Here is an 11,083-nt window from a genome sequence, read left to right as displayed (position 1 = left end):
AAATCGTAAATTTGTTAGGCCAACGGGAGAGTGTTCACCCTGCCGCCCATTTAGCCCAACAGACGGCAAGCACTATTGCCCCTCATGGGCTTTGTAGATATTGAATGAATTGAATGTTTGAAATACAATATATCCGATTCATTGCCATATAACATGATAAACACATAATAAAGATGGATGGTAAGGCATCTTATGTTTAAAGCATGCAAAGTACAAATAACTAGCTATGGATTATATTTACCAATATCATTATAAACAACAGTTATTTCAAAAACAAAAGCTTACATACTTCATTTTGATTCTTGGTCGATGGAGAACATAAACAACATGTGGTGCTTATAAACTTGACCAGGATTAACTATTTGCGAAGGGAAGTTAGGATGGTTAACCGAATCAGGAAACCCTTGGGTCTCCAAACATAATCCCGCATGCGCTTCATATACATATCCACCTTTTCCTTTCACGTCCTCTATATTGTTCCCGGAGTAAAACTGTACACCGGGTGCATCCGTGGTCAATCTCATTGACCTTCCGGACTTCTCATCCCACACAACTGCGACCCTTTTCATTTTCTTCCCCTTTTCACCATCTAGCACATAGTTTATGTCAAACCCGTTAGTAAGTTCTTTGATTTTGCTCTTTATGACCCTAGGTTCGAGGAGATCATACAGGGTACCCTTAACCGAAACAATCCTTCCTGTAGGAATGAGTTGATCGTTTGTTGGCGTGATGTGTGACCCGAAGATCTGGATCTTTTCGGATAATATATCGCCACTATCATGTCCTCCAAGGTTCCAATACGTGTGTTGGGCTAGGTTAACGGGTGTAGCCTTATTTTGTGATTCTGCTACCATCTTCACACTGAGTTTAAACTTTCCAACTAGTGAATAAGTCACCATTACTTTCAAATCACCAGGAAATCCTAATTTGATAAAACATAAGTCAAGTTATGAGGATTCAAAAAGTCAACAAATCAAAGTTGAAAGCAAGGTTGACCTTCTTCTCCATCGAAACTATGGTATGTGAACATAATACGAGGTGATTCGCCATCTTTTTTATACTTTGTGACCTCCCAAACCACATCACTGAATCCTGGATGCCCACCTGAAAGAAAATAAAGCATGTTAAATCATTGTACATGAAATATATGATATGAAACAAATGTGGAAAGTGATCTTGATCACACCATGAAGCATGTTTTGCTGCTCGTTAGCATCTAGCTCATAGCGGGTACCATTTAATATGAACTGAGCTCCACCTATCCGGTTAGCAACCCGTCCAACGATAGCTCCAAAGTAGGTTGAATCGTTCTACAATAGTTGTGAATAGTTAGTTATAAGATCACATTGGCAACTTGTTTTTGGTTTAACGTTGTTCAAAGCTTAAAGCGCATATTTTTGGTGATTTTAGTGTCGTCAAGGTATTTTTGTTTACTTCGATTTACTTCTGACCAAAGAGAAATGATAATAAACATTGTTACAAGTTAGGAGGTGTAGAGGACACATTTTTATAAACATTGTTAAAAGTTAGGTGTAGAGTCCTCTAGCTAGTGACAAGGGCGTTCCTCGGGAGCATCACGCCGGTGGGGTCTAAGAGGCAGAGCCTTGCATTGGGTCATGTTGCCCGGTCAACGTGGAAAAAAGTAATTTTAAGTACCTTATTGAAAAGCCAATGAAAGTTGTTTCGGATTTGCATGGTTGATAGAAAAGTTGTATGAAATTGATTGTAGTTGGAATTTATTATCAACAATTGTTGTTAATCATCACTAGTTACTATGAGTTGTCGTCTTAATTAGTAGAATGATAAGAATGTGCGGGTTTGTACTTAAAAAGAGAACAAGTTTGGGGTTGTTTGGTAACTTCTGAATGGTTAATGAATCAATAAGAGCCAGTATAATCCTTAACCGTTCAGAGACAAATATCTGACCAATTCAGATTAAAGGTCTTAACCATGCAGAGGCATTTGTCTGAACCATTCAGAGGCAAATGTCTGAATCATTCAGATATCTGCTCACGAAACAAACAGTCTGAACTATTAAGTGTTGAACTAGTAAAAGATCTAAATCATTAAAAACCTCATTAAGTAGTAAACAGACGGCTCCTAAATAAATAATTTACTTGAAAAAGAAAAATATTATGAATACAAAAGTCGTATTATAACCAGAAGGAATATTTTTCAGTTGCGTAATATTCAAAAGAAAACCTTTGTCCGAGAGTACATTTTTAAAAGTCATCATCACGTGTTTTTCTTTGTAAGAATTTTAGAAATAGAAAAAAAAGAGAGGTAATTGTTATAATTTCTTCCTAATAAATACATTTCGTCAATAGTCATGATCGCATTTATTTGTGTTGTACAAATTCATTAAAATTGTTAGTAATTGACATCCGGTTGAACCGTCTGATATACCTGGTTAAAACATTTGTAAACCAAATCCGGTACGATATAAAAGCTGTATTTTAAAACATTTGTTAAGAGTATTGTGTGATCGATAGATTAACAAAAATAGATACGATAACATAATGGAAAATGTTTTTTTTTAAACTACATAACCTACTCACCTTGTATGTTTTGACAGAGTCGTATCCAAGAACCACATCTGCAAACTTCCCTACGAACTCACAAATATAATTGTTAATCATTAATTTTTCAATTAAAAAAATACGTAATGTATAGTTTAATATTGTTTTTCACTCATCTTTCCAAAGATTTTAATAAATATAAATAAATTAGTTTGATTGTTCGTTACATACACATATATGTCACTTCTAGTTACCGTGACCTAACCTAACATATGCATGTGTAGGTAAATTGTATAAATTAAAATATATAAAAAAATAAAAAAGGATAAAAAAGACATGCATAGAAAGAGAAGGGTTGTTTGTTTTATTTGCCACCCTTGCAACAAAGTACATAAGTATTGCTTAAAGATTATGGGAAATTCATTAGGCCACCTGTATTGGCACTCTATATCACGCGAAATTTGAATATGGCGCCCTTATAGTGCCGCCAACACCATTACGGCGGACGCTATGAAGTGGGTTTTTCCATCTCCCGTTATCCTCTTCGCGGCGTCATCCTCTGCACAATGTTTCCCCCCACTCACACACACATATATATACATACATATGTATGTATAATTGAAGGGGTTATATAACCCCCTTACCACTACTCCCTCTTGTGATATAAAAGCCCCTCTGTTATGCATTTCGCCACTTGTCGCATAACGCCCCCAAACAGGCTTTATGACTACAGATGGTCTTGTTCATGGAAGGCTATAAAATTAAAAAGAATGATTCTAAAAAAAGGAAAAGCAAGAAAAAAACACAAAGAAAGGTGAGTTTAGTGGGTGTTTGTATCATTCTTCTTAGGATGAAGAACATCTATGATGGATTGTTAATTTTCTCAATATACATAGTAATTACCAAAAAGATTATGGGAAATTCAAGAAGAAGAGAAAAACACACATAGAAAGATGAATCAAGTATGTGTGTGTACCATTCTTGTCAGGAAGAAGAAGAGATATTATGGTGGCACCCCAGTTGGTGAGTTTGACAGAGAAGTGGCCATTGTTGAGCTCATAGATCCCTATATTATCCTCATGTTTTGAGGCACTCACACCTCCTGCTCCTGATCCACATAACAACACAAAACTGGTGATGATCATCATCATCATCATGGTGTAGAAAACAGTTGGAGATTTGTACATCATTGGTATGGGCATGAAAAACAATGGTGAGAGAGTTTATATATAGAAAGTTAGAAACCAAGAATTGTATTCTTGTGACAAAGTCTTTGATGATAATTTATAATGTTTGTTAGGGGTGCGTTAAAGGTATCCCACCCTTTTCATTATCATTTGTCTTACCTTTAAATTGTCGAATCACTAATATTCTCTCTTTTCACACTGAAAAATATAAAAAAGTTTTTTTTGACAGGGTTACGAAATTTTGTACATCATTTATATTGGCATGGAAAACATTACATCAAAGAAAAACAATGGTTAGAGAGTTTATATGTAGAAAGTTAGAAACCAAGAATCGTAGTCTCACGACAAGTCTTTGATATTAATTTATAATGTTTGTTAGGGATGCGTTAAATGTATCCCACCCTTTTTGTTATTATTTGTCTTATTTTTTTTAAGTTGTCAAATCACTAATATTTTCTCTTTTCACACTGAAAAATATAAAAAGCTCTTTTTGATTTGATGTTTTCAGGGGTACGAGAAATATAAAAAGTTCTTTTTGATTTGATGTTTTCAGGGGTACGGTGCTAATTTACACAAAGAGGGTACGTTAGCCAACCTTTTTTTCATTATATGGCAATTCTTATGTTTATGATATGGTCGACTTTGGGTAAGATTCATGTATATTCTTTTACGAACCATGATTTTACATATCAAATTATGAAATTATAGAAGAATTTATTGTTCATTTCGGGTTATTTGACGAGCTAGTCGGTTAATCCAATATTAATTCAGATTAGAGCTTCTAATTATATAAGCAAAGCTTGCTTGCCTCTTAATTGAAGATGAAAACTGGGCTCGTATTCAGCTTGTATGCATCTCGAGTCATTTTGATTATGTTAAATTTTAACAAAATTCGTATGACTGTTTATACAAGTCTCAAGCAGGGGCGGACCTACCCATAGTTGTGGGTGGGCGGCCACATCACTTGAAAAAAAAAATTAGTGTATATTTTAGAAAAAAAAAACCCTACTGCAACCCTTAAAAAATATGGTTAATTGAAACGCCTAATCCGCACCCCCCACCAAATAATTCCTGAGTCCGCCACTGGTCTCAAGTAACGCGTCTCTACTACAAAAATAGGTTTTGTATGTTTTTATACATACTGGCATGGCGATCTATGGGTAGAACTTAAAACAAATGAAAAGAAAGCCGGATGAACGGATTAGAAGTCACCCAAACTAGTGTACAGTGTGCGCACCCACTAATCAATTTATAATAAACAGTGATCACTTTTTTAATAATACTTTGTATAAACAGTTTAACTATCGTAATCCGAAGGGCATGTTGGTCATGAATCAACCGTTACAAACTTAAATTAGTCAATTGCATTTTGTTCTTACCAAATTGGTTTATGTAACTTTCCATTTTACAACCAAAATTTAAAAATTTAGCCGTTACAATTCCAACCTTAATACAAATTTCAATATAAAAATGTTCACAAACCATATCTTTCATTGGATTGCTTCAAGATCTCTCGACAATTTTTGATTTGTCAAGATCTTCATGAATAGATTTCACAAGCTAGATAAGATGACTTCCACCCGATGCGCGGTATGCAAGTATTTTAGAAGAAGATGTCCTCCAGATTGCATTTTTGCACCATATTTTCCAAATAACGACCCACAAAAGTTCACTTGCGTTCATAGATTCTATGGTGCTAGCAACATTGGCAAGATGCTTGAGGTAAATCTTGAATGTAATCTTATTCAAATATCCAATTTGATGGTTATTTTTTTGCAAATAATCTTATCGTTTACGCGTGTTTTTTATGTAGGAAATGTCTGTGCACCTACGGGCTGATGCAGTAGATTCGTTGTACTACGAAGCCAAATGTAGAATACAAGATCCCGTGTACGGTTGTGTTGGAATAATATCATCGTTGCATCAACAAATACAAATAGCACAAAGCCAACTAGCAAAAGCTCAAGCCGAACTTTCTTTTCTTGATGCTAACTTAGCAGCAGCCGAACCTACACCGAGCCATTCTGAGCCATTGGTTCAACCAAATGGTGCCGTCGATCATGGCCTAGATGACCCTTTAAATACTTGGTTTTACTAGATGTCATTGAATGTTTTAAAGACATCCCACCCTTTTCATTAATATTTGTCTTACCTTTATTAAGTTGTCGAATCACTAATATTCTCTCTTTTCACGCTGAGAAATATAAAAAAGTTCTTTTTGATTTAATGTTTTCAGGGTTACGGAATTTTGTACATCATTGATATGGGCATGGAAAACATTACATCAAAGAAAAACAATGGTTAGAGAGTTAATATGTAGAAAGTTAGAAACCAAGAATCGTAGTCTCACGACAATTCTTTGATATTAATTTATAATATTTGTTAGGGGTGCGTTAAAGGTATTCCACCATTCTCATTATTATTTGTCTTACATTTACTAAGTTGTCGAATCACTAATATTCTCTCTTTTCACCATGAGAAATATAAAAAGTTCTTTTTGATTTGATGTTTTGAGGGTACGGTGCTAATTTACAAAGAGAGGGTACCTTACCCAACCTTTTTTTTCGTTGTATATCAATTCTTATGTTTATGATATGATCGACTTTGGGTAAGATTCATGTATGTTCTTTTACGAACCATGATTTTATATATCAAATTATGAAATTATAGAAGAATTCATTGTTCATTTCGGGTTATTTGACGAGCTAGTCGAGTTAATCCAATATTAATTCAGATTAGAGCTTCTAATTATATAAGCAAAGCTGGCTTGTCTCTTAATTCATGCTGAAAACTGGGCTCGTATTCAGCTTGTATGCATCTCGAGTCATTTTGATTATGTTAAATTTTAACAAAATTCGTATGACTGTTTATACAAGTCTCAAGTAACGCGTCTCTACTACCAAAATAGGTTTTGTATGTTTTTATACATACTGGCATGGCGATCTATGGTTTCAAGCATTGTGCCCTCGAACCTTTGTATAATATCATATTTACCTGTCAAAACAAGCGAAGTTGTAACATTTATACCTAGGTAGTCGAAGCCATAGGCCCACTCAAGGCGCTTAAAAAGCTAAAGGCTGAGATAAGCAAGACGCACAACATAAAACAAGCGAAGTTGTGTAACATTTATACCTAGGTAGTCGAAGCCATAGGCCCACTCAAGGCGCTTAAAAAGCTAAAGGCTGAGATAAGCAAGACGCACAACATAAATATACGGTATACCATCTATAGGGATTTTTGACGCGCTTTAAGCTTGATTAAGGTTGGTTTCAGACTAATTTGGCCGGATTTTTTTTTTTTTCAAAATTTACATGAGTTGGCTGGAATCTCGCCAGAGCTCCTAGATGGCCACAAGGCGTTTTGCTTGCGCCTTGCCTCTCCTAGGATACGAGCCTTTAGAGCCTTCTCTTAAACTAGGATACGAGCCTTTAGAGCAAGGAAAAAAGGGAAAAAAAATGTAAGTACCCATGATTTGGTTTAACATAAATGATCCAAAAGGGTCAATCCAATCTTCCAATAATATAGCAATCGTTAAACAAATATCCGCATGATTCAGACAGACATTATATGTACACAATGGTCCGATAAACAAGCAACAAAACACAAATCGATGACGACAGAAGCATAAATACCCTGAATACAGTAATTTAAATCGAAACCAGATACAACTAACTTAGTCAGCTGTCCAGCTCTGCTCCACAATTTCACGCACTTTTCTGTTGTACTCGCGCTTATTCTCACTGAACATTCGTGCTGCTTCGGAGTTTGCAGGTGAGTTCGGGTTCGGATCACAAAGCAACGACTACAAATCAGAAAAAAAATATGTATATCAGTAAATGGGTTAGGGTCACATTACTGAAACTAAACGATGTCGTGCCACATCATCGAATTATGCAAGTTAAAAACGCTTCTTGGTTGCAAAACAACCCAAATAATCATATATGAAAGACTTTGAATCCAGTTATAAATAGGGCTGTAAACGAACCGAACGAACACGAACACGAACACGAACAAAGCTATGTTCGTGTTCGTTCGTTAAGGAAATTTGGATGTTCGTGAACTGTTCGCGAACACATGACAAACAGAAGTTTGTGTTCGTGTTCATTCGTTAAGGAATTTTGGTTGTTCGTGAACAGTTCGTGAACACGAACGCAAACGAACACAAATGAACTTTAATTTTGAATATTAAAAAAGGCACCATTAATCTTAAACATCGTACACAACGAAAGTAGTTAAATATAACCATTTAAAGATTGCAGGGATGGATAATATTGGGTTCGATCGATTGGAGATAAGCTGAATGAAGGAGCGTGATATCAAAAGTGGGAGAAATAATACATATGGGAAAAGTAAAAAATTAATAAAACATTAAAAAGTTTTAGAAAAATAAACATAAAAAACCGAACACGAACGGACATAAACGAATGAACACGAACAAACATAAAAGAACATATTACCGAACGTTCACGAACGCAGTCGAATGAACGAGACCTTTGTTCGTGTTCGTTCGTTAAGCGTATCGAACGAGCATAAACGAACTTCCCGCCGAACGGTTCACGACTGTTCGCTGAACGTTCGGTTCGTTTACAGCCCTAGTTATAAAGATTGGCTGTACACAAAACAGTCAGGAATTGTGAATGAAAGGTGACTCTGCCAGCACATATTTTACAATTACAAGTTCATATAAAAAACAATAAGTTGAGTCGCGTTATGTTAAACGGGACAGTGTACCTGAATTGATGTAAGAATGGCAGCAACGTCATAAATTGGACTCCACTGGTTTTGAAGAATGTCCAAACATATGCTTCCATCTGCATAAACTGGTGAGCGGAAACGGTAAATTTGGATTATATTTTAATGACGACGGATCAAATGGGTAGAACTTGAAACAAATGAAACGAAAGCCGGATGAACGGATTACAAGTCACCCACTAATCAATTTATAATAAACAGTGATCACTATTTTAATAATACTTTGTATAAACAGTTTAACTATCGTAATCCCAAGGGCATGAATCAACCCAAGAACCCACCCATTTTGCCATATAGACTCCGTGCATATACCATCTAAGACCGCGCTTTTTAAGCGCCTATGCGCATAGTAACAAAAGCAATATAGTCTCTTTGATTGTTAAAACTTACTATTGGGATGAAACATTCGAGAAATGAATCGCACAGTCGGTGGCTTATTAGGATAATCTTCCGAAAACTGAAGTGTCAGCTTGAACGTACCTAGGATCAACCAACCATTACGAATCGTTAGTTTACACAATTCTGTAACACGTAAACACACGCAACAAAAACATAAAGCCAACACTCACCTCCATCCCAAGGAGTGTCGTCCGGGCTGCAATACAAACGAAACTAATCAATAACTCATCAACTGTCCAAACAAAACACCATCTTATAACATACACAATGGTGCGATACATACCCGAATATAACCGCATTCCAGACCATTATATTGTTATCCACAGGAGCACCACTGATTCCAGCAGGAGGATCTTGCTGCAACCTCTTGAAATCCCTCATTAACCTCTTCCTTGAAGGAGTTGACATCTTTCTCCCCTGGCTGTTACACCCAATTCAATAACCAAAATTTAAAAAAAAAAGTAAATAAAAAAAAACCACACACACACACACAATTTACTTAAAGAACATCATTCTCCCCTGTTACACCCAATTCAATAACCAAGATTTAAAAAAAAAAAAAAAATCTAAATTTACTTAAGTAACATCTTTCTCCCCTGTTACACCCAATTCAATAATCAAGATTAACAAAAAAACATAAATTTACTCAAGGAACTTTCTCCCCTGTTACACCCAATTCAATAACCAAGATTCAAAAAAAAAAAAAAAAAAAAAAAAAAAAAAAAAAAAAAAAAAAAAAAACAAACAAACCTAAAGTTACTTAAGGAACCTCCTCCCCTGTTACACCCAAAATTCAATAACAAAGATTTAAAAAAAAAAACACCAGAATTTAGTTAAAGGGTGTTTGGGAGTTTGTTATTAAAGTGATTATAATTGTGGATCAGATACAAAGAATTAGGTTATTAAAAAGCTTTATTTATGCTGAACAACAATCGATAAGATCGATGTGAAGACTAGATCTATAAATGGTAGGAAAAGTGGAGTGATTTAGGAGCAAAAAACACAATTGAGCAGGATAATTGTGGGAAGTTGTTAAAAGGGTTACCGGAATGTGTGAAAGAGAAAGATGATTACTTTGGATGAGAAATTGAGAATGGAGATGAAGGTGGTGTGAGGTTTTACGATCTGAGAAATGGGGAGGAAGTGTTGAAGTTGCGTCAGATGTAAGCCCGTGATCTTTGTTTGTATCTTGGAGGCAGTTTAGATAATCCTACCTCCAAACTAGATTAGATATGTTTGTCTTAAACCTGATGGTTTTCTAACGGGTAAATACCCATCGAGTATTGAATATTTCCGTTGGTTCCGTCGGTTTTAGATAAACTCGTTAATTTAAAAAAATTACTTGTTGGGTATATCTGACTCAAAACCCATCGAGTATCTATCCGGTAACTAGTAATAAGTTACATCTAGTATTATTACTATAATATATCTAATAACTACAATGTATACGAAATAAAATACCTATATATATAAAAATTAGATGTATCATACATATACATATTCAAAAATATAAAAGATATTATATCGGGTAAACGGGTATACTTTATCGGGTAATTGGGTCGGTAAACGAGTATATCACCAAATACCAAACCCGTCCCAAACCTTATACTTTTTTTCTATATTTTTGAGAAAGAAATTACACAGAGAAGCTAATGTGAATGTTCCAAGGGGATTAACTAAAAAGTGCAAAAGCTGATGTTATGTTCCTGTTGTAGTTAGTGAGGTTTAAAGGTTTAAACTAACCTACTCTTTCACAAGGTTGTAGTGGTTAACAAAATAAATAAATAAATAAATAAAAGAAAAAAAAATAAAGATAGTCAATGATTCGTTAAAGTGGTGTGTCCTATCTCACTTTCAACATCACGCTCATTAAGGGCTAAACGAAAATGGTGATGGTGCATGTATTAGTGTTTGTCACCTTTTTTAGCTGAGTTAGCAGGACGGCTCACTAAACATAGTCTAAGCAATTCTACACCAAATAAATAACAGTTGCTTCAGGTGTTACAATAGTTATGTGAGGGCAAGATTTTTTTCATGCTTCATTACTAACTAAAGAAATACCAATCTAATCGGGTAGACTAGATAATGCTCAACTGGGTGAATGGAGATCTGATCTTCACAAGCTCTATAACTTGAACAAATGTGCAAAACTAACAACACCGTGAGATTTGTTACGAGAAGGAGAGGTTGGAGGTTCTTCTCATAACCACCCTCCAGTGTAAGAAT

The 11,083-nt window shown here is 35.2% G+C and overlaps 3 protein-coding genes across 5 annotated transcripts; 1 reads left to right on the top strand and 2 right to left on the bottom strand.

The window, feature by feature from the left end:
• Positions 1-218: 218 nt before the first annotated feature.
• On the bottom strand, positions 219-3,777 carry LOC110912299 (galactose mutarotase). The gene is made up of 5 exons (XM_022156991.2): positions 3,496-3,777; positions 2,559-2,608; positions 1,187-1,310; positions 997-1,104; positions 219-922 (listed from the first exon to the last, which is right to left on the bottom strand). Exons 1-5 carry the CDS (start codon positions 3,719-3,721, stop codon positions 291-293), a joined length of 1,140 nt encoding a protein of 379 aa, XP_022012683.1. The 5' UTR covers positions 3,722-3,777; the 3' UTR covers positions 219-290.
• Positions 3,778-5,275: 1,498 nt separating this feature from the next.
• Positions 5,276-5,804, top strand: LOC110910175 (LOB domain-containing protein 24). The gene is made up of 2 exons (XM_022154887.2): positions 5,276-5,428; positions 5,520-5,804. Exons 1-2 carry the CDS (start codon positions 5,276-5,278, stop codon positions 5,802-5,804), a joined length of 438 nt encoding a protein of 145 aa, XP_022010579.1.
• A 1,378-nt stretch (positions 5,805-7,182) lies between these two features.
• On the bottom strand, positions 7,183-10,087 carry LOC110912300 (ubiquitin-conjugating enzyme E2 2). Of its 3 annotated transcripts, none has more exons than XM_022156993.2 (6): positions 9,932-10,087; positions 9,141-9,278; positions 9,028-9,053; positions 8,849-8,938; positions 8,438-8,526; positions 7,183-7,508 (listed from the first exon to the last, which is right to left on the bottom strand). In XM_022156993.2, exons 2-6 carry the CDS (start codon positions 9,263-9,265, stop codon positions 7,380-7,382), a joined length of 459 nt encoding a protein of 152 aa, XP_022012685.1. In that variant the 5' UTR covers positions 9,266-9,278; positions 9,932-10,087; the 3' UTR covers positions 7,183-7,379. The 3 variants fall into 3 exon arrangements, with proteins under 3 accessions (XP_022012685.1, XP_022012684.1, XP_035840710.1); XM_022156992.2 differs by having other exon boundaries at positions 9,903-10,079; XM_035984817.1 differs by having other exon boundaries at positions 9,980-10,001.
• Between the last annotated feature and the right edge of the window lie 996 nt (positions 10,088-11,083).

Source organism: Helianthus annuus, chromosome 15, assembly GCF_002127325.2.
Source record: "Helianthus annuus cultivar XRQ/B chromosome 15, HanXRQr2.0-SUNRISE, whole genome shotgun sequence".
Lineage (NCBI taxonomy): Eukaryota > Viridiplantae > Streptophyta > Magnoliopsida > Asterales > Asteraceae > Helianthus > Helianthus annuus.
The sequence above is the reverse complement of the archived record's forward strand: the minus strand, read 5'-3'. Positions and strand labels throughout refer to the sequence as shown.

Bases quoted from the DNA above. Each gene is read 5' to 3' on its own strand.
- LOC110912299 (XM_022156991.2), bottom strand. From the start codon at position 3,721: ATGCCCATACCAATGATGTACAAATCTCCAACTGTTTTCTACACCATG. The intron at 2,609-3,495 runs GTACACACACAT...GTGAGTTCGTAG, and splicing joins TCTTCTTCCTGACAAGAATG to GGAAGTTTGCAGATGTGGTT. The intron at 1,105-1,186 runs GTGTGATCAAGA...ATTTTCTTTCAG, and splicing joins GCAGCAAAACATGCTTCATG to GTGGGCATCCAGGATTCAGT.
- LOC110910175 (XM_022154887.2), top strand. From the start codon at position 5,276: ATGACTTCCACCCGATGCGCGGTATGCAAGTATTTTAGAAGAAGATGT. The intron at 5,429-5,519 runs GTAAATCTTGAA...TTTTTTATGTAG, and splicing joins ACATTGGCAAGATGCTTGAG to GAAATGTCTGTGCACCTACG.
- LOC110912300 (XM_022156993.2), bottom strand. From the start codon at position 9,265: ATGTCAACTCCTTCAAGGAAGAGGTTAATGAGGGATTTCAAGAGGTTG. The intron at 9,054-9,140 runs GTATGTATCGCA...TTTGTATTGCAG, and splicing joins TGGAATGCGGTTATATTCGG to CCCGGACGACACTCCTTGGG. The intron at 8,527-8,848 runs GTAAGTTTTAAC...TCCGCTCACCAG, and splicing joins TCGAATGTTTCATCCCAATA to TTTATGCAGATGGAAGCATA.